At 50.0% G+C, this 22718-nt stretch overlaps 1 protein-coding gene across 1 annotated transcript in view; it reads left to right on the top strand.

The window, feature by feature from the left end:
* The window catches only part of LHX4 (LIM homeobox 4), a 44408-nt gene extending 27016 nt beyond the window's left edge, over positions 1 to 17392 (top strand). Inside the window, exons 6-9 of the mRNA XM_059675024.1 lie at positions 6172 to 6374; positions 9915 to 10069; positions 10405 to 10576; positions 12390 to 17392. Of these exons, the coding sequence (XP_059531007.1) occupies positions 6172 to 6374; positions 9915 to 10069; positions 10405 to 10576; positions 12390 to 12784 (925 nt within the window). The 3' untranslated portion in view covers positions 12785 to 17392. The remainder of the gene's footprint in view (positions 1 to 6171; positions 6375 to 9914; positions 10070 to 10404; positions 10577 to 12389) is intronic.
* Positions 17393 to 22718: the final 5326 nt, after the last annotated feature.

The following is a 22718-nucleotide window of genomic DNA, read 5'->3' as shown; positions in this document are numbered from 1 at the left end:
CGTTCTGGAGGTGAGAGGTCTGACTGGCGATGGATGTGAAATCCCCAGGGGAGCGGGGTAGGCGGAGACGGGGTGTGGGAGATGGTGGAGAGGCTGCCAGCAGGGAAGAGCAGAGCCAGGAGCGCCGGTGTGGAGGCCAAAGGAGTGCGGTGTTCTCAGGGGAAGGCAGGCAGGGAGCCAGTGCTGCTGAGAGGTCAGGGGAGGGGTGTGTGTGTGTGTGTGAAGATATTGTAAGGATCAGCTCATGTGATTCGGGAGGCTGAGAAGCCCAAGATCTGCAGTCAGCAAGACCCAGCAGAGCCAAGGGTGTAAGTTCCAGTCCAAAAGCCAGCAGGCTTGAGCCCCAAGAGCTGATGTTTCCGTTTGAGTCTAAAAACAGGGAAAGACCAATGTGCCAGCTCAGGGCAGCCAGGCAGGCGCAGTTACTCTTCCTCTTGGAGGGTCTGCCTTTCTGTTCTATTCAGTTCCTCACCTGATGGGATGAGGCCCACCGCACTGGGGAGGGCAATCTGCTTTCCTCAGTCACCTATTCAAATGTGAGTCTCATCCAGAAACACCCTTGCACACACACTCAGGATCCTGTTTGACCAAATATTTGGGTACCCCGTGGCCGTCAACCTGACACATAAAATTAACCACTAGAGTAGATTCAAGAGAAGAGCAGGAGCAGGGGTGTTAGATACCCTGCCTGTAGACCCCTCTTTTGAAGAGTGTTACTCTAGAGCAGCGGTTCTCAACCTGTGGGTCGCGACCCCTTTGAGGGTCGAACGACCCTTTCACAGGAGTCGCCTAAGACCATCGGAAAACACATATATAATTACATATTGCTTTTGTGATTAATCACTATGCTTTAATTGTGTTCAATTTGTAACAATGAAAATACATCCTGCATATCAGATATTTACATTGCGATTCATAACAGTAGCAAAATTACAGTTATGAAGTAGCAACGAAAATAATTTTATGGTTGGGGGTCACCACAACATGAGGAACTGTATTAAAGGGTCGCGGCATTAGGAAGGTTGAGAACCACTGCTCGAGAGTAGAGATCTGGATGGTAGATGGAAGGAGATGGGGGTCAGAAGGGAGATTTTTTAAAGTGGCAGAAATAATAGCACGCTGTACGCTGCTGGGTAGGATCTAGTAAAGAGGAAAATTAATGATGTGGGAGCCAAAGGGGACCGTTGCTGGAAGAATCATCTTATTAGGCGCAGAGGGATGGACTCTGTGCCAAGGTGGGTGGCCGGCCTTGCACAGGAGCATGGACGGCCCAGCTGCAGGAAGCAGAGGGCACGCGGGGTGTGGCCGGGATATTGGGAGCAGGTGGCAGGTCTTGGCTGAGAGTTCTCTTTTTTCAGGGAAATAGGAAGTGGGCCACCAGATGAGATGGAGGATGGGGGGCTTGAGAGAGAGGGTGGGAGGGAGGGACAGCGAATGGACAGGGAAGTGTTTGTGGTTCCCAGGCTCCCGAGGTCCGGAGCAGAGTGTAGATTTAAAGTGAGCCAGTCAGAGACGTGGCATGTGTCCTTCAGCTCTGTGCAGACCCCCAGAGCTCGGGGAGAAAGTGGAGGTTTGCAGCAGGGTAGGGAGTTGAGAGTGTGTGTAAGGGAGGGGTTGGTAAGAGGGACCTCTGCATCTGTGCTGGAGGAGGTAAGCGAGGCCAGGAGGGGAGTGAGGGATGTGAAGAGATGGACTAGTCCTGCAGGTTGCAGAATCCTGGGCGTCAGGGTGCTGCAGGGAGTGACAGGAGGTGACAGCTGGGCCTGGGGTGGTTGGAGGGTACTCTTGGAGATGCTGCAGTTTCTGGTAGCAATGTGGTCTGCGATAGACCATGGGAGTGAGAAGACCATGACCTTCAGGAGAAGAGGTCAAATAGTTGAGAGGCCAGGGGCAGGAAGGACAGTGACAGTGGTGGTGCTAAACCCACTGAGGGATGAGGGGGCAGTGACCATCACAAGGTGGGTGGTGGGCTATGGTCTGAGGGCTGGTGGTGAGGATTAAGTGATATTATGGACCTACAGGGGCACACAGTAGGTACTTAGCGAATGGGAGCTGCTTTCATTAATCCAGTTATGATGACGTTCACATGGTTCCTGGCCTGGTCACAGGACAGAACCTAAAACCAGGAATGTGCCAGAGCACGTGAGGCGGATTCGCACGCTCGTTTCTAGCAGGTGTGGTGCCGGCAGGGCCTGCGTAGTCTCTCTGCAGGACCCAGACACCCTGCTCTCGAGGGTGGTCCCACCAGGCCTCTCAAGAGCAGGAAGGGGGGGACAAATGGGCAGACGGGAGTTTGGGCCGAGCACAAGGACACGGGCCTGTCCTGGGGTCACGAGCAGCCCCTGAATGTCACAGTGATGTCTGGTGCGTTCCCTGCACCAGCAGGCCCAGGTCCCTCACTCCTGACTGGGTGGTAGGAGCACGAAGGTGGTGAGTGGGGTGTGACCGTGGGCGTTGGGGTAGACACCCCAGAGGTGAAGGCTCCCAGGGCAGCCCCTAAATTTCAGGCCTGGGAACTTCCTGCTCAGTGGCTCTGAGCAGCTGGGGACAATGAGGGGAACAGGGCCCTCGACTCAGGTGCCACAGCCGTCTTCAGTGGATGTTCGCTGCCTTTGCTGCCTGCCGTGTGCTAGCCATCCTGTTAGAAGCACCAAGTTCAGACCCTTATTGCCCGTGTGAGCTGCGGCCGGCACTGCCCCCCGAGCCTGTTCCTCAGCTGTTGGAAGGCATCACCTTCCAGGCAGAGCACTCGGGAACGTGGATGACAGCTAAGCGCCTGGAAAGTTTATGTGTTAGGACGCCGTGGGCCCCGTTTCAACCCGGGGTTCAAGTCCCTTCTTAGGAAAGCTTTTGCTAGGAGCTATGGTTATGTTGAGTGTCGATCCTTCTGATGTGTGTTTTATGAGTTCAGGCATTCATTCACACATATGTGCATCCATTCTCCCGGTCAGTGGGTCTTCGCTGCCGACTCCACGCTGGGCAGGGCCATATGAATGGCCAGTGATGCTGGTCGGAGGAGGGAAGTGGTGCAGCGGCTCCAGCGGCTTCCCCCGGGCTCCCTGACACCTGGCCAGGCAGGGCTGACCAGGGTGATGGCCCTGCTGAGCGAGGCCAGTGCGGTTTGCGCCTGAGTAGGCAGGGCGCTGCACACAGTAGGTGCTCAGTGACAGGACCCAGGGGGACTGCCTGGGAAATCCCTGGAAGCCTCTTACCTGGCCAGTGTCCAGCTCCGCCCCCACCTCAGCTTCCTCCAGTCCTTAGACTATTGCTTCTGTGAAGCAGCCAAGTTCACAGTTAGCCCAGGGAGGTTAACCATGGCCGCCTCATGCCCATCCCAGAAGTTGAGTAGCCTCTCCGGGCTGTGGCTGACTGGCTGGTCCTAGAGCTGGAGACAGAGGCAGTGTCTTCATCGCACACACAGCCCCACAGGACGGCACCCTGGTCCGGGCCCAGTGGCTGAGTGGGGGCGGGTGCCCCTCAGGGTGGGCTGTGCGGGGAGTCCTGTCGGCCGAGGGAAGAGCACACAGTCCCCTTGCCGAGGGTCCCATTGGCTGTGCTCCAGAGGAGCAAGGTAATAAGGAGCAACTTCCACTTACCGTCGGTATAAATCCCACAATCAGGAAAATTGCTTCAATTGCTAAAAAACGCTGGTGGAAAAGTCCATTTATTTTTCATTTTTCTTGTGCACTTGCCACCCTCACGCATGAATCACTGTCGGTTTGTAGATTAAATTTATACCCCGTTATCTTTCACGTCGCTGGGGCGCTGGTGTCAACTGGGTTTCTGGTTACCGAAAGCCACTGTCTGCCTTGTGGTGGCGAGAGTGGCCCGCTCTGTCCGTGGGTGGCCACTGGCCGGGGGGGGTCTCCTCTCTCCTGGAGTCTCCCCACAGGCCCCCTTCAGCCCCTGCCCCTCCATCTTTTGGCCGCAGGCAAGACTTGCTTTTGGAAACTCCGGCTCTCCTCAGGAGCTGCTCTGCCGCGGCGCTCGCACCTGGATTTGGGTGCTTTATTAGGGTTTTGCAGTGAGCATGGCGCAAGGGCTCCTGTTATTCTGAACACCTGCTTTGAGAATTGGCCTGGACTGGATACAAACACAATAGGCATTTTGAAAACATGCTCTGAGAACACATACTAGACGGACTTCCTTCCTCTCTGTTCCCCCAATCTCTCTCTCTCTCTCTCTCTTACACACACACACACACACATTCACTCTCACACACACACACACTCACACACACACACTCTCACACACACACACACTCACAGGATAGAGCCGGTGCCTGCCTGTTTCCCTTTTGAATGCAGGCAGTGTGGTTAGATGGCAGGTGTTGAGAAGCCTGGTTCTCTCTCACCTGTGTCCTGGAAGGTATAGAACTGTCTAGAACTGATTGTATACTTTGTTCTCCATGCTCACATTTAGCCATTTCTGTGCATATCCTCTGAAAACATGCTTGTTTATTCTCAGATTTATGATTCAACAAATGCTAACTCTATATTTTGGGATTGGACCGCTTTGAGAACCTGTTGGAAGCCCAAGTCCCCCTCTGGACGCAGTTTTGAAAAACTTGGGGATGGTTTGAAGAGCCCCATCCTGCCCGCTGTAGAGACCTGCTCCATGCACCCCCTTCCTGCCCCCAAGAAAACCCTGAGCCATCCCAGGAGCTCAGAGCTCTGCAGCCCTCCCAAGCCAAACGCCTCAGCCCCTCACACCCCAGCACCCTCCTTAGGCCTCGTCTCAGAAGAGCAGTCCCTGGGCCACACTCCTGGCTCTCTCAGGGTTACCATCTAGACGTAGAGACCCCCCCCCCCCAATTCTCTCTGTGACATGTCCTGGGAGGGGGACTTCTGAAGCCACAGCTGGCTTGCCTGCTCCAGGCCCTCAGCCCCCAGCAGGTATCATTACTGCATAAGAGACCCATCATTCTGCATTAATCTGGGATTCATCATGATAGCCATGACCATAATTAATTTATTTGGTATTAATGTGGATGAAATATGTACTGTCCTTTCAGGGGAAATCAGGCTGCCTATAAGCATTAGTTAAAAGGACCATTAAAATCAAACCTTCCCCAGATCCATTAGGCGAAGTCTTTCATCCTGAAGAAGATAAAGTTGTGCTGTGTGAAATGTCATGAATAATTAGGTTGATTGCTGTTTTAAACTCTGCCCCTGCCTCCCCACCCCTCCCGCTTCCCTCCTGAAGCGGGGGAGGCTCACCTGCAGCGGAGTGGCCCCCTCCATCGCCCATGTCTGTACTGGCCCCCAAGTCCCTGCTGACCTCTGTGGCTGCTCGTGTGGCCTGTGTGTCTGTGGCTAGAATGGGGAAAGGAGCTTAAAGGACCCCGATGGGCTGTTTGCGAGATGTGTACATCTCCTCCCTTCCTAACTGGGCCCAGAGTGGCTGCAGTGCCTTCCTCTTGCCTCAGTGCTGGTCCGGAGAGGGGTAGACCAGGGAGGGGTTGGAAGTGGCATTTTCCAGCCAGGTCTGCCGACTCCCTGCCCTGAATGGCACGGGGATATGAACATGCAGCTTCTGGGCCCACCCTGGACCACATCTCAGGGGCTGTGCATGGGAAGGGGATGGAGGCTGGCACAGGGGCGAGGAGGGTTGGTTGTGCAGGATGGAGGGGCGAGGCGGGCCGTGCTCTGCTGCCCAAGTGCAGTGCCTGGCACTCCAGGGTGGACGTGCACTTGCTCTCTCCCTGCCACATGGCTCCTCCTGCGGGAGCGCGGGAAGAGGAACTTTGCCGGCTGCCTGATGCTCACCAGTATGGGCACAGCAGTGGCCCCTGGGCTGGTCTTCTAGGCCTCACCACAGAGTTGGAGAAACCAGGAGGCGGAGGGTGAACCGGCCTGCCCGCAGGGGACATAGACACTCCTCTGTTGGGTGAATTGACGGGTGGACAGTTTGGAGCCCTGGGGTGTCATCAGCCTTTGAAAGAGACAGGAGAGACTAGTTCTGATCCAGCCCCTTTATTTTGTGGTTAAAGAGCTCAGACACAAAGCAGTGAGGTCAGTTAGAGGCTGGGGGACCAGATGCTAAGCACTGGGTGGTCCAGGGGTTGATGCCCATGGACACCCGTAGTAGTGGGGTGGGAGAGGGGCTGATGGGAAATGGGAGGAAACCATTGGCCTCCTGTGCCCTAATCCTCTCATGCCGTCCTGACAGGCGCTTCGGCACAAAATGCACGGCCTGCCAGCAGGGCATCCCCCCGACCCAGGTGGTCCGCAAGGCGCAGGACTTCGTCTACCACCTGCACTGCTTCGCCTGCATCATCTGTAACCGGCAGCTGGCCACGGGGGATGAGTTCTACCTCATGGAGGATGGGCGGCTGGTGTGCAAGGAAGACTACGAGACGGCCAAGCAGAACGGTAGGTGGCACTGCCCTGCAGTCCCCCGCCAGGCATTTTTCAGGCTGGGCCCTCTGAGTCCCTCAGAGCCCTGCTCACACCTGCCTCCAGAGATCCGCCTCACATTTCAACAGGGAGTTAATTCTCAACATCCCCAGTCCTTCAGCGCAGCGGTTCTTAACCTGTAGGTCGTGACCATTGGAAAACACATATAGCATATCAGATATTTACATTATGAATTACAGTTATGAAGTAGCAACGACAATAATTTTATGGTTGGGGTTCACCACAACATGGGGAACTGTATTAAAGGGTTGCGGCATTGGGAAGGTTGAGAACCACTGCTTTAGTGCTTGCTGGTTCATGGCAGCTTTAAGCAAGTATGGTTAGTGAACGCACTGGTCATCCACACTGGGCTCAGGAGCAGCCAGGGGCCGTGTGTCATTATCTGGGTGGCTCCTGCCTGGGGAGGGGCTGGGAGGGTGTTCCGCCTACAGTGGACACTTGGGTGTACTCCTTGGTCTTGTATATTGGGGGGCATACTTGCCTCAGTACCTGTTGGCCTATCACTTTGGACTCCAGTCAGCTGTGCTCCATTTCCCCTCATGAGGTAAGGACTTAGGGGTGAGGACCCCTCAGGTCTCCTGAAGCCACGATGCAGGAGCCAAGTGCTTACTGAGCCAGTGTCCACACTCAGCCGCGGAACTCCCCCCCCGCCCCCCACCCCCCACCTTCCCCAGCCTCCTCAGAGTCATTGTCCAAGGTCTGCAGCAGAAGCCCAGGCTGACATTGATGTCAGGCCCAGCATTTCACACCTGGAAAACCTGCCTTCACGTGGGCAGCAGCTGCTCCTGCCCTCCAATGCCATGTTCGTGGGCAGCCCCGAGCCTTTCTAGGGCCTAGACTGGGCTTGGACCCCCATTGCCCCGAGCTCCCCTCAGAAAGGCCAAGCCCAACACTCCCCTCCTGCAGCCCTCCTTGGGCTCCTCACACACGGCTGTGTCCACAGGGGGTGTGCCCTCCACTGGCTCAAAATATGGCATTTGGCCAAACCCAACCTGGGCATCTCAGATGCACAAACTCACAAAACACCAAGGTTGTTTGCCTTTGACTAGGATTTCTATCAGCTCAGGGTATCACTGTGGAAAGCGGCTCTTGTTGACAGCTCTGGGCTTGATGGAGAAAAAAATAGCAACAACAGTGTCAGTATCTCCTTCTAGAGCTTTCCCGGGCCCCCACACACATCCTAGAGATCTGATCACTACATGGGGAAATTAGTTTTCTGCTCTGTATGTGCAGTTTGAGATGAAGGGTTCGCGGTGGTGAGGAGGCAGAGGTAATCTTGGGGCTAGCTGGCCGGAGCCGAGCCTGGCTTTGGTGGAAGGTGGGAAGGGGTGCTGAGTCAGGGGCCTCCTGTCTCTCTCCTCCCACCACCCCCAGCTCGGCCTTTTGGGGTGTACAGGCCTTTAGTCTCTTTCTCTTTCTGGGGCCTCTGTAAGCACATTCTAGGCTCTTTGCTTTAATGGATTTATCTGCTCTGGTTCTTTAAAACGCACTCGATGCTGTTGCTTTGAAGTCAATTATGATGTCACAGAAGATTAGGGCTCTTGTCAGGGATAAACCATCAGAGCAGATGGACTACAGGTCCCAAGCTGCCGTTGGAGCGCCGATGCCCTTCAGCAGATACCGAGACTTGCACGGCCTCCCCTGGGGCCGGCTTGTTGTCAGAGGCCTCGTTTGGGCCCTGAGCACACCTGGCCTGGCATCCTCCACTGCCGGTGGTGCAGGGAAGGGCTAACACTAAGCAGACCCATAGGACCATGGAGACATGCGATTTAGCCTCAGAACCTGGGGGCCTCACTGCTGGGTCACTCACAAGTCAGGGTCCCTTCTCAGCTCTCCAGGGGGGACAATAGCACCTGCCACATGGGGTTGTTTCCTGAGCTTAAATAGGAGAAAGCATGCAGAATGGGATGTTAAGTGAGGGTGAGACCAGCATGGAGGAGAAATGTGAACAGGGAGGTGCGATCCGCTTAGGTTCTCAAGGAGCTGAAGGCTACATAGTTCTGACGGGTTCCTCTGTCTCCGCTGGCAGTGAAGCTGGGGCCACGCCACCCCATCCTGTGAATTCGGGGTGATGCTGAGGGCAGCAGGGGACCTTTGTCTGCTCTGGGACATTTGGCTCTTTTTATGTTTGAGTTCCTCCTTGCTAAGCTACACCCTCTTTCAGGCTTACAGTTCCCTCCCTTGTGCTACACAAAGGATCTGATATCAGCTGTTTGTACTTTAGTGTGAATGATTTTGTTCATTTGTTTTACCACCCTGGATATCTGCATTTTCAATATGATGAGGTTGTGTTTTGTGCCAGGGACAAGTGCTAAGAAACCCTGAATAATTCAAAACTAACCTATTTTAAGGCTAATTTTCCCATAGGAATTAATGTAAGAGGGAGGGAGGGATGTATTCTGGGAGCACATAAATCCATAACCGGTGAGATGTCTCTTTGCCTCAATGCTACTTTTTATTTTCTCAGCACTGTCTCTAATACCTTGCAGAATGCTCTCTCCTCAATTAACAGCCCAGCGTATCATGGTCTTGCTTGGCCTTCTTCATAGCCTTTTATCACATTTAACTTCCGTACCAAAGTTATTGATTTTTGGGTGCATTTTTCAGCATGAGCACGGCCACCACTACTTAATGAATACTTGGATGACATTATTATAGGATATAAAGAAGATTTTAAATTATAATAACAGTGAATGTTAAAATAACAGCATAATGGTCCCCATAATTGCAAGAAGAAGGTCCTGTGCAGGTGGACAGCGGTGCGGAAGCCATGCCCACCAGCCAGGATGACAGGGCGTATCCCAGGGGCACTGCCATCTGGTTGTGGTGACAGCAATTTCTGATTCATTAGGGCAGCCTACTTTGACAGTAAGCAATTCTCAATGAATTAAAATTTTTTGGTGGTTTCACTATTTCAGATTTTATATATAAAGACTCTATAGGTATTTTAAAAGTGCACTATTTGATATCTGCTATCATGCTGGCATCTCTATAAATATGGGCAGAAGACAGAGGATTCCCTAAAACAGAATTAAGTAGAGTTTTGAAGGTTTTCCTGTGTCTGCCACAGTGGCTCTGGAATCCTTCCACTCTGGGTTCAGGACTCCAGGGAGGGGACTGGGTGGTGGGCTCTGGCCCATAATTTATGAACATTTGTAGATGACTGGTGAATGCGTGGGCCACCCTTGCGAGGGTCCCTGGAGGGAGGGACAGGGGCATGTGGGACAGCCCTGAACCCAGACTTTAGCTCCTTCACCTTCACAGCATCGGTCATACTCACAAGGAAGTCCACCAGAGGGTTGGGCATGACAGGAGATGCGTGGAATGGAACACTTCAAGTCACTTTGGAAAGTCTGTGGTGCAGGAGTGGGCCATGCCACTCTGCCTCCCCACTGTTCTGCCCATAGCAGGCAAGATCACATGTGAGGAGAGGAGGTGGACGAGACCCAGGAGCTTCAGGTGGGCTGAACTCAACCAGTAAGGTTTTTATTGCAGATGACTCAGAGGCAGGAGCTAAGCGGCCCCGGACCACCATCACGGCCAAGCAGCTGGAGACCTTGAAGAATGCCTACAAGAACTCCCCCAAGCCTGCCCGGCACGTGAGGGAGCAGCTGTCCTCAGAGACGGGCCTGGACATGAGGGTCGTACAGGTGAGACACCAGCTACCTGGCCCAGTACTCATTTGCCGCCTTGGGATCCGGGGCCCAGTGACACTCGTGGGAGGCCCAGGGCCAGCCTGTGCCCTCTACATGGGAAGGCATGGGAGTGGTATACATACTGTGTCACTGATCCTTTTGGGGACCTGGGGCTCAGGGCCATGATCCTGGGGAATTGGCCCAATTGGAGATATCTGAGGCTCAGGCAGAGGGAGCCATGGGCACAGTGTACTCCTGGCCTTGAACTCCAGTCCCTGTCTCCAGCCACCTGGGGGCTGTGGGGTTGAGGTGGGCATCCTCCGAATGTGTGCCTTGTGCTTGTGTGGCAGGTTTGGTTTCAGAACAGAAGGGCCAAGGAGAAGCGCCTGAAGAAGGACGCAGGACGGCACCGCTGGGGACAGTTCTATAAGAGTGTCAAGAGGAGCCGGGGCGGCAGCAAGCAGGAGAAGGAGAGCTCTGCAGAGGACTGTGGGGTTAGTGACAGTGAGCTGAGCTTCCGAGGTGAGCAGGGCTGGAGGGGCGAGGCGCAGTGATTCTTGACATTCTGGAGGGATTTTCTTGAGGCCTGGACAACTCCCTCCTGGACACAGGCTCCCCGCTGCCCCTGGCAGTGATGGGTGGGGGAACATGGAGTGGCCCTGTAAGAGAACGAGAGAGCTCTGCTGCTGAGATGTGCAAGCTGGTTCCCCAGCACCGTGAGCCCCAGGCCTCCCCTCCTGCCGACTGGGGCTCCCTCACCACCTGTGAACAGAGCCGGGTCTCAGTCTGTGCCCTCAGCCCCTCTGCAGGGGGCCCTGTGCCCTGGGAAATCACTACTGTGAGTGCATGTGAGATGGGGAGCAGCCTCACTTCTGAATCCCTTCCCCTCTGCGCACTTTATCCTGCCCCCGCCCACGCACAAATGCTTTGGAGCATGCGCTAAGTTCAAATTGGTGCATCAGCAACATTGCAAATGACTGTGTTTTGAGTCCTTATGTTGTTTGCAAATAGCCGTAACTATTCTCCTAGCCTGAGTCCTCAGAGCTGGGGTCAGAAATTGGGTTTCCAGTTGTGGCTCTGTCACATGGATCACTTCTTGAGCCTCAGTTTCCCCACCTATAAGTAGGGAATAACCACATCCTTGCCCATCTCACAGTGGTGTTGTGGGGAGTCAATGAACACAAATGACTCTGGATGTGTTTGGGAAAAGCCCAGCAGATGTTTACCCTTGGAAGGGACGATTGTCCCCACAGGAGCCTGTGGCTCCCTCAGAGGGCCCTGGTTCTCTGGGATGACAGGTATATGCAAAAGGCCAAATACTGGCCATTTTACGGTGAAGCTGAGCCTTCACCTTCCTGCCCCTTTAAAGAGCCTGGATAGGAACTGATGCACAGGTCCAGGTGGGGAATAGAAAAGTCTATGGGGCAGAGGACAGAACAAGCTGCTCACCTGAGGGGATGGTAGCTCAGCCTAGAGGTCTGTCCTGGGGCCCCGGGATGGCTCAAGGGCCTCATGCTCACCTCCTAGCCCTCTTGGCAGGGTTAGGAAAGCCACTTCATCTCATTTGAGCTGCTGGAATCCATGTTAGGAACATACAGGATTGCCAGGTCTCATTTTGTAGCTCCTTTCTTTTGGGTGCAGGTGTGCTCCCAGGGTGACATATCATTGCTCTCTCCGGGTAATTATGTATTTCTTAAGATTAAAACGGCCACCTCTGTTGGAGAGGTAACTTCTTCCAGGTGGCAAAGATCCTGTTAGATCCCCTTAGTGAAATTCTCTAAGAAACAAGGTCCATTTGTCTTAATCAAGTCAACACTGTCCCCAGTGAAGACTGTATTAGACAAACCAAGTCATTTGCTATTGAATCTCTCCCGAGTAGACCAGAAGAACAGTGTACACATGTCTAAGAGGGGTCCTCAGCTACCCTTACCATATGGGCCTGCTTGTTTCCCAACCAGCCAACCTAAGCACATTACTTTGCCTGAAAGCTTTCAGATTAAATCATGTCAGCACGGAGTTGCCACCGTGATGTGAGGCATTCATAGTCCTCAGTGTAGCCAGAGTATCTTAGTTCATGAGTGACATGGACCAACACACTCACCAAACACTGTCCAGACTTTTGGGTCCTAGGAATTTAGTCTCTGCAGGTGTTTCTTCTATTTGCCCCCCTTGATGTGGGTCAGTCTCGGGCTGACATGGTGGTGTTTGATCCCTGCTTGGCAGCTGTCATCCTCGAGCTTCTTTCCTGGTCATGTGTATTCCTACCTAGGTTGTAAAGAACAGGAACATTGGAATCCTGTTGGCTGACAATAAATCTCCGTTCTTTTGTCCACAGAGGATCAAATTCTCTCAGAACTTGGCCACACCAATAGGATTTATGGCAACGTGGGGGACGTTACAGGCGGACAGTTAATGAATGGGAGCTTCTCCATGGACGGGACAGGACAATCCTATCAGGACTTGAGGGATGGGAGCCCCTATGGAATCCCCCAGTCTCCATCCTCCATATCGTCCCTGCCGTCCCACGCTCCTCTGCTCAATGGGCTGGATTACACAGTGGACAGTAACTTGGGCATCGTTGCGCATGCAGGCCAGGGAGTGAGCCAGACACTGAGAGCCATGGCTGGGGGACCCACCTCTGACATCTCCACAGGAAGCAGTGTAGGCTATCCCGACTTTCCAACTAGCCCAGCCTCTTGGCTCGATGAAATGGATCATCCTCCGTTTTAAACATCTGTCCTCCCCACCCTACCTGTCCTTCTGGCTTGAGAGAATATCTTCAAGGATCAAAAGAGACTTACCTTTTTAGGATCAAATGCGCACCAATGTGAATTTCCATTATTTTCAATGGAAGTCCTCTGCTGATCCCTAGGAGGTCACCGCACTAGTGTGCTGTTCTCCTGGGGAAATGGTGGGGGAGCAGCCTCCTCTCAGAACAGCACAGGGCGCAGAGCCTAGAGTGCTGGCTTATGCTCCCTCCCCAACCCTGCTTACAGGCTTTGGCTGCTCAGTGCTTGGCAGCAGGAGGTGACTGTGAGGCCACCCTGGCCTTAGGGAACTCTGCTCCAACTGGTATGTCTCAAGAGATGCTTCTCACACCAGTGCTCTCGCCAGAACTGAGATTCTGGTGACGTCACAGCCCTTAAATATAAGTGATTTCTGAACCACCTTTATCAAACCCTAATTTTCAAAATAAAAAAGGTCACTTACTAAAGGTCAGTAGAAACTTTGATGGCCACAGTTTGATATAGAGACATGCCCCTCCTTTCTCTTCTGCTGTGAAGAATGACCTCTTCCCCCTCCAGAGAATATCTGTCAGTTTGGGTTTGTGAGCAGTCCCATCAACATCACTGAATCCATCCCTGATGGCAAGAAGTGGTTTTCATTGCAGGTGACTGAGGCTGGAGCTGAGTGGCCCTGGACCATCACAGCGACTGCCTGATGAGTCCCCTTGGAGCACAATGTGCCTTTTTAATTTGCTCATATCACTTATTCCACTAGACAGGCTGTGGCTTACACAACGATCAAAGCTAAAATATGGAGAGACCAGAAAGACAATCAGTGGAAACATTTGTAGACCCATTTGGATTCCAAGCGTGCTGTCCGATTAGCCGAATCAGCAGATGCCAGTTTCCCAGAGTCCCCGCTCCTGAAGGGGAAATGATATTGTGAGTTTGTTTTGAGATAGTTGGTTTAGATGAGTTTGCAAGTCCATACCCACCTGCAGCCAACCCTCCCTAGCCCTTTAAAAAGGAGAGCTTTCTCTGCTGTGCTAGCTGACTCAGTTGGAGGACAGTCTTGGCCTCTTCCAAGTACTAGCAATGCTTTTTGGCTGGGAGCAATCATTTAGGGAGCAGCCCTAAAGTTGTCAGAGTTCCTCGGGCTGCATCTCCCTGGGTTGCTGGCTGGCCTCACACCAGGCCCTGTGGTGCTCCAGCCCTGCACTTGCTCAGAAAGGAGAGCTCTCCAGCCAGTGGCAGTGCAGACTCAGCTTATGGGTTTCAATAGCATATCACCAAGCCTGAGGCAAGGGCAAGGCCAACCCCTGCTTTGCGAGCTGCCAGCCCTGTGACAGACCGCACTTCGGGGGGACATACCATGGTGAAGGTGCCGTGGCTCCTACTTAATGCACCACCCCTCAACCTTGCAGGAGGTTCTCCATGTACACACTGGAAATTAGCCAGGGGGATTTATGCGTCCCTGGGAAATGGTGGTTTACTTCTCTGGCCTCCTGTTTTCTTAAGATCAGCAGAGTAGGGAAGGGTAAGAAAGGCATTACCTTTTTCACGTGAAGTGACGGGGCCCAAGACCCTAACCACCCTTTCTTTCATGTCTGTCACGTTTTGAAGGCCGCAAAGATTTAAGAGTGTGCTAGGTAGACTCAAGGAAGAAATAAACCTTCCTCCTTGGCTCCTGCATCTTCTGCAAATGCCTTCTGAGGACTAAACTATGAGCAGTTAAGCTTCTTCAAACTGTATAGTCAGTAAATTCCTGGGGTCAGCCTTCAGGCCACCTTTCCCTGACCAGTTCTGTAGTGGACCCTTATTTTCCGACAGGCTGCAATTGTGATTTTTGCTTGGGGAGTCCTGCAGATGCAGGATTTCTTCTTGAGGCTCCAGGATTAGGGATGCCAGAGGGTGAAGCCCAGACAATTCCCAATACAGTGAACAGTGGGGATGGCAATAAAGACTCACAAGAAAGGCACATGCCGCAGTCTTCTGGGAGGACAGGTTCTTGAACATACTGTTCTCAGCAGGCAGCTCTCAGTGCACAGGAGGACTGTGTTGGGCAATGAACCAGTTAAAGACTGTCCCACCCAGACCACTGTCGCAGCTCGGTTACTTGGCGTAGGAGCTCTTGGGATCTCAAGGTACTGCCTGCATTTGGTGATTACCAGGGGCAGCAGACTCAAGGAACATGGCCCTCTGGGTAGCACTGTTTCTTTAAGATCAGTTGAGCAGTTTTTGTTTTGTATGCAAGTTAATCAAGCTCATGCCTTATTCAATGGTTGGAGAACGTGCTAATAACAGTCTTCTTCCATCGTGCTAATAACAGTCTCCTGAGAACTCAGTGAGCGGGGCAGCTGGTGTTGGTGGGCTGCTTTGGTGTTGGTGGGGCTGGCTAGCTATACTGGCCACAAAGCTGGGAGAGCTGAGTTCCCCAGAGCCTCCTCCCAGAGAGCAGCAAACACTGACGCTCCATGTAGAAGCATAGGCAGGCCAGGCCTCAGATTCTAAGTGGCTCTCCTTGCAAGTGCAGTTAGCATTCTAGAGGACTGGTGCCACCAGTGAGCCACTGCGTGCCAAGACTGTTCCTTGGCTCTTCTGTGGCTGGAGATGGTGAGCACACAACGTACCTTGAGAGCCTCCTCCTTGCTCAGCGGTCTGTGACTGAGGTATAAGGTGCCTCCTGGGAGCTGCTTTCTCCCTTGCTAAAGTGACATGGACACATTTGAAAAATGAAACAAGACCTTCTAGAGAATTTACATCATTCGAATCTGTCTGTGGCTCTAAGAGAGCAATTACAAGTAGCAACGTTCATCTGAGCCCCTGGTGATAGACCTTGGGATAGGAAGTTTCTGAATTCAGGAGCAAAATAATAATTAAAAACCCAGCAACACCTAAGCTTCCAGTAGTAGCTGGTATAAGCAAAAATGGGACACACGGGGCTATGGGAGAATCTCTATTTTTAAAGAGTAATAAAACCACAGAAGAAATCCCCAATGCAAAGCTAAGCCAGCCCACCTGTTAAATCACATTATTGGGAAGACTGGTCCTGGCCCTTTCAGGGACTTGCTGTGCCACCTGAGGCAAACTCCTTTCTGTCTCTGTGCTTTCTTTTTCTCGCCTCAGCTAATAGTTAAGAATATAACAGAAAGTGCAAATCAACTACCATATTGATAATATTATTCCTGCAAATTAATACAGTGAAATGTCAGGGAAAGAGGACAAAATTAAGACATAAGAAAAGCATTTAGCCCTAGCCAGTTTGGCTCAGTGGATAGAGTGCTGCCATGTGGACTGAAGGGTCCGGGTTTGATTCCGGTCAAGGGCACGTACCTTGGTTGCAGGCTTGGTCGCATGCAGGATGTCTCTCTCTCACATTGATGTTTCTCTCTGTCTCTCCCCCTCCTTTCCACTGTCTAAAAATCAATGGAAAAAATATTCTTGGGTGAGGATTAACAACAAAAAACAACAACAAAAAGAAAAGCATTTAGCTGTGTTTTTAAGGTTTTTTTTTTTTTTTTTTTTGCCAATGTAAAACACGAAATCTAGTAAGATAATTGAGGGCCATTCAATCTTCATAATTAAGTTCACTTTGCAAGAAGTAATCTGTAGATATGAAAGATACGACCACCTCTTGAGGCTCAAGCTGGTTATTTTGAAACAACTGCCTCCTTGCTGGAGTGGGTTGAAGGCTTCAGCTGAGCAAAAGCTGTGTTATGGGCGACCGTGCGTCCAGCACCCACTCTCCCTCCCAACCTCTCCCACATGCCACTACTGACAACTTGGTTCTAACTGTGGAAATGATGACCATACCTCTTCAGCCAGCAGGGTCTGGAAGGACAGGCGGCTCATTTTTAAACATTGCACTTTAAAAATTGGAACCCGTGAGATGAAGAAAAATTCAATTAAGCGGAAATGAGTTCTGTTTTATTGCCTGCTGCTGAAGGGCTCTGGGCACGCTGAAAGCGAAATAAAAAGCACATCACTGGCTCTCTCTTTCTTGGATTGGTCAATTGGCCCTTTTTGCAGTAGTTGCTCCAACTGTCTCCCACAGTGACAGGAGCCAAAAAGAGAGAGCTCAGCAAAGTCATCCCACCCACACTCTGCTTGGTAGGCCCACGAAAGCACAGTTTCATGCTGCTAGCTCTGGGAGGAGACAGCTGCAGGTCTGGAGGTGTGCCAAGCGTTCCTTTGCTTAGGGAGGCAGAGCTCAGGTGGACAGAGAAGGACACCCCCACTCTCACTGCTGCCCACCTGGAGACAAAATCATTTGTACTCCCTCACTCGAGGACTGCGTGCAGCCAACTGGGCAGGTTTGGGGCTGCAGGATCCCAGATGCTGCTCTGAACTTGCATTCAGACCTCAAAGCACCTGCTCCCCTAAGCTCTGGATTGTTGCCCTCACCCTTCCCAGTGTACATTTTGTACAGTGAAAAGAAATGAAGTCTCATTTGCTGGAAAAAAAAGGAAAAAAGAAAAAAAAGGACCCACCCATCCTTATTTATTGCCATGTGACTTCGGAACAGAAGCTGGTGCGTTTGTTTGTATATGCCTCCTGTGTGTTGGCATGAGATGTGTATGGTAAAACTATGTTAAATAAATATGGATGTTCTTTAGAAGCTGGTGTGTCTTGGTTTTCATTTAGTTTTCTCTCTTGACCTAAATCAAATGCAAAGCTGTGCTGACATGGGCCCCTTTTATCACCAGAAGAAAACCGAAAGTACAACTCCGAATGCCAGAACTACTTACATCCATAAATACCAGAACTGCTCAGTGAAGGGTTGGTTAGAGTTCTCCGATTTCTCTTACAGCAATGTTCTAGGGCCCAATCCTCTGCTCCTAGACTTAGGGAATGGGCAGAGAAACCTGCTGACTACATACTTTTTAGTTAGTTTGTCCTTCACACTTCACACATTTTCTTCCTTGAGAAAGTATGTGCAAATGTCTACATTTGGGTGAGAGGTGGACAGAGGGTTAGAAACACCTCATCAGAGTCATCAGGGCTCTTAAACAAGCTTTTCTAGGAAAATCTCCATTCAGACTTTTTCTCCGCAGGAGGCTTTATTAGTGTGCCGGACCTGAAGTATAGTGAGGATGGAAAGAGCAACAGAGATTCTTTAATTAAAAAAAAAAAAAAAAAAGAGTCATAGCCTTTCTTTAGAGCTGGGGTCCCAAGTAGGAAAAACTAGAGAATGCCTTTTCCATTAGTGATTAGTAGTTTTGGTTGGTTGAAGAGAAGATCCAAGCAGAGGTGTATTGTCCAATATGGTAGTTACTAATCACACACGGCTATTTACATTTAAAATGCTTAGTATAAAGTGAAACGAAGTTCATTTCAGTCCCTCACACTAGCCATATTTCCAGCACTCAAGAGCTACGTGTGGCTATGGTATTTGGACACAAATATAAAACATTTCTATCACTGCAGAAAGTTCTACTGGTTAGTGCTGATGGCATCTGGCTCAGCAGCAACAGAGAAAACTCATTCATCACCTCTTTAGTTACTAGTTAACCTAGAGCACTTGGGGACGTATTCTGAGACTCCTCAGACAGTGGTAGTGACAACTGTCACATCTTGTGTGGCTTGTTTAGGTACAAAGCATGAGACTGGGCTCTGGGCCTCAGTTCTCAGTCTAAGGATGCCACCAGGTTGTCGGGATTCAGTTCCTAAGTTTTAGACTTACTTTGTGCCCCACAGTCAACCCAGTTAAACAGGAAAGGCAGTACCTTCTCAGGCAGGACCTCCACTGAGATTCTTGGAGGGCTTAAAGGTCTTTCGTGGAGACCCAAATCTCTGCTCTGGACCCTGGCCGAGTCATCTCCTGTGGTAAATACTTTACAAGGCTGAGAAAGGCAAAGGCCTTACTGGGTATGTGCCAAGGAAGTCTGAGGTTCAGAAGGACCTTACTGGGTGCAAGCGAGGGTGAAGACGAGAGCACCCAATGGGAGCGGGGAGTTTGGGTAGAGCAATAAGGAGGTGCTGCACATGAGGACTTTTGTTTCTTCCCTCGCTTGGGTGGTTGTTAGGGAAATTTGCCAAGTGGCTATGAAGGCCTCTGTTGCTACTAAATTTGATTACTTACCTGGGTATTCCAGAGGAACTCATAACGGGGCTCGAGAGTTCTGCCAGTGTATGCAGTGGGCTATTGATTCTAACACTGTACACCATGTCTGTAGTCTATTCTCAAACCCTCGTCACAAGCTGTCTCTACTGAGTCTTTGTTTTCCAAACTCTGTCAGTCACTTTGAGTGTATCAGGCTGACGATTCATTGGAATGTTTCCACATGGTATTCTAGTGCACCCTGATCCCACCACACTAATCTAGTAGCAACGTTTTGGAATTATCAAGTAAGTTCTCAGCTCACAAAGGGAGGGAGAGTCAGGTTCTTCTTTCTGGCTCGGTCACTGGAGACCAGCCCCTGAGCACGATTCTCTGACAGAGCCTTTTCAGAAGGACAGCTGCTTAACACATTGCGGACCAGTAATTTTACTGCTAGCTTTACCCAGTGGCCAGATAAGTTTCTATTGAACGAGTACAAAAAACGTTTTACACAAATGTTAAAGGCACGCTTTAGAATTAAATACCCATTGCATTTTGAAGTTATTACATGTTCTTACAAGCTAATATCTTTTTAAAGTACGATACTTTGTAAAAACACTGTGTAATATGAAGTGAGAATTCTCGTGATCCATCCGCAATGTGTTAAAGAAGAATAAAGGAAAGAAATCACCGGCCAGAAAGAATGAAATAAAACTCAAACTCAGGAGAACTGAGGAAGGCACAACAGTCAGTGTTTGCACTGCTTGCCCTGCCTTCTTTCTCCTTGGGGCCAGGATTCCCCTCAGCCAAAGTCAGAAAAGGAGGAAAAAAAGATCAAAGGTAAGTCAGTATGTTGTAAATTTTAACCAATTGTCAAACTAGAAAAATCCTAAAAGGTGATCCTCAACGTTTCTGAATGTATTTCCTTAGATGTGCTATTTGAGACATAGTTTAAAAATTGTCCTTTACAGTCTAAACAGAAAATGGTTGCATCCCTTTGCCATACCTCTTTAGACGGATGCTATTTCAGTTTGGTCATTTGGAAATAAATCCTCGCCTTCCCTCTGGTCCTCTGCTGGATGTGCAGTGAGCAGTGGCGCTCGGTTGGGTGCTGGTGTGGGTCACGGCTGCCCCAGAGAAGTAAGCAATGGTTAGCCACTGCTGCTGAGGAAATACTGTGTTAGGTGGGAGAAAAAAAACCAATGTTTATAAATGGGGCCAAACCACTAGGAAGAAGAAACTTATTACCATCTTTATAAAAGGAGTAATAAAAAGAATCCATCCAAACTATTAAACAGAGGTCTTCAAATCATCTGCACCTTCCCTGGGAGAGTACATCACCCCCTTTTGGAGGGAGTTGGCTACTGACTGTAACACTTCTTTATAAATTTTTCTTTCCTTTTCTTCTCTCCTTTTTGTCCAATGTGACTTCAGGATTTTTCTTTAGAAACCTTTCCTTTGGCCTCTCCCCCATTAAACACAGACATTGAATGTAGGCATGTTATTAACTGGGATGTTATTCTGTAATTAAATGGACAAGTCACAGGCTGTCCCTGACAGTGCACTTGCTCCCCCAGAAGGGGCTCCTAGGGCAGAAATGCTGCCATGTAACTTACGCACACCTTGGGTTATTTAGTAACCACCGCATCGACCAGAACTTCCAGGAACGGCTATCGCTGAAGCTGGGGGAGAGGTTTTGTTCTGTTTTTTAAAGATTTATCTTCCTCTCACTTGCTTGCCAACCCTGGACCAGGATCTCCTGTTGCCTGGGAGGGGTTTGGGGATTTTGGAAAGGCTGGGAATTGCTTCCTGAAAGATAAAATACAGACCCCAAAGAGTAGTCTTGGCACACACACTTGGACTTGGAAATAAAGCAGTTAAAAAAGGAAAAAAAAAAAAAAGGCCATTAAAATGGTAAATAGGTTTCAACAGATGGCTCCAGCACAGCAATGGAAAGTCCAGGCAAGGACTTTGGGGTTAAATCTCGTATTTTAGTCACCTGGGACTAGCTTATTACTCCAGAAAAACAAACATCTGTCAAGTTGCCAGCTCCCCTCCTCTAACGTGGAGCCCTTGACCACTGCCTGCTCACTGCCAGCGGATGGGGAGCCGCCCGCAGACAGCCACCTCGGGAATCGAGAGTTGCTTTTTCGACACCTGTCAACTGCAGGGCTTAAGCTCACTCAGGCTAGAGGAATATGAGAACCAAGAGCTATATTACTGATGGGCCTGGACTTTTATACTCAATATGTGTGCTGGCTCTATTATTTTTTTTAGAATCATTTTAACATTTAATGCTTCTCAATTAAAGTGGTTTCCCTGAGTGGATGCCAAGCTTCGTTTAGAATGCGCATTAACCACTTTCCCCATCGGTAGTTAAAGGCACTGAGGGATTTAAACAGCAATCCACAGGTCTGTTCAGTCAAGGTTTGGCGGAATAAAGCAGATTATAAACAATAATATATGTCTTTCTCTTCTTTTTTTGGAAGGGTTCCAAACTCACAAACGGAGCTAAAGTGCTATAAACATATCCAGGTCTAAGCTTTGGGCTCTACAAATGTACTCCGTGAAAGCCACCGGCCCTGGTGGTGCCACTTTTTATCCCGTGTGTGTATGTGGGCACGTACTTTAAAAGAGTATTTTATTACACAAAGTGTCCATCAACTGAACTTACCTTCTAAGTATTAAAATGGAAACCGGCACTGCTACACAAGCGAGAGGAAAAGTAAATCCTGACCGCAGGGTGGGTGATGAATTGGCTGCTGCAGCCCAGGGCAGCCCACTGAAAGTCACCCCTCTGTTCCTCAGGCCTCACTGCCCCCATGCTCAGCCTCGGCCTTCATAGTGTCAGGTTCAAATGGTCCTTTTCCCACATGTGAGAGAATCCCACCCTTAGTGCCCGGAGTTCCACCATGAGGCAAACGAGTTAATGAGGCCATCACTGAATAGTTCCACTGGGTTTTTAAACTCAGTGTTCTATTGCAAACTCATGTTCATTCCTTCTAAATGTGTCGGAATAATATCAGCAAGGAAACGTCTGTGCTGGGTATACACTGGCACGTACCTTGTGAACGCCCCGCTCTGGCTCTCAGGGCTGGAAGCTTCCTATTGCCACAGGAAGGAACAGCACCCTCGGAAATGACTCTAGCACACAGGTCCCAAAAGGAGAGTAAAAGATGTAAAATAATGACATTCATTTTATAACTGTGCCAAGGGAAAAAACGATATACTAAAACACAGGAAAGAAAGTTTTGAAGAATTTATATGTAAAAGTAAAAATAGTAAGGAATAAAATGTCACGAATGCCCAGTAACTATGGTGATCCATACAAGGTTCAAGTCACTACGTCCTGCTTTTCGAGGAGGAGCATGACAGGACTACTTTAAGGATAAGTGAATAAAGATGAGGTTAAATAGCTTTTCCTGTTCAGTCCTTTAATGCAATTAACGCATATGTAAAAAATTGATCACTCTCGGCACATAATAAACGTTAGGTGATAAGTATAACAAGGGAGCTTTCCCCCATCAGTCTGATAATCATTATACTTTGGTCCAAAATCTCTCTGATGAAGGAACTGTGAATGGTTATTAAAATAATTAAAGCTGCTCAAGGTAAAGCCCCAGTAACGACTGTCATAATTTTTCAAATCACATGATTACAGAAGACTGCATTGAAGGCTTTTTATGTTTTAAGGAGAAAATCCAATGTGCATATATAAAATCCATTAAGAGGCTTAACAATGCACCTTTGAGTGTGGTTGCTTTTGTTTGCACTTTAGCTTATCCTGAAACATGGTGTAAAACTTTTGAACTTGGTATCACTAGGCTTGGGAGATCATTTCAATTCTCTGTAAAAGTCTATATAAAGATGGGCATTTTCCTATCAGTTCTGAGTTTTG

The sequence above is a fragment of the Myotis daubentonii genome, chromosome 18 (genome assembly GCF_963259705.1).
Source record: "Myotis daubentonii chromosome 18, mMyoDau2.1, whole genome shotgun sequence".
Lineage (NCBI taxonomy): Eukaryota > Metazoa > Chordata > Mammalia > Chiroptera > Vespertilionidae > Myotis > Myotis daubentonii.
This window is presented reverse-complemented; position numbering and strand designations above follow the sequence as displayed.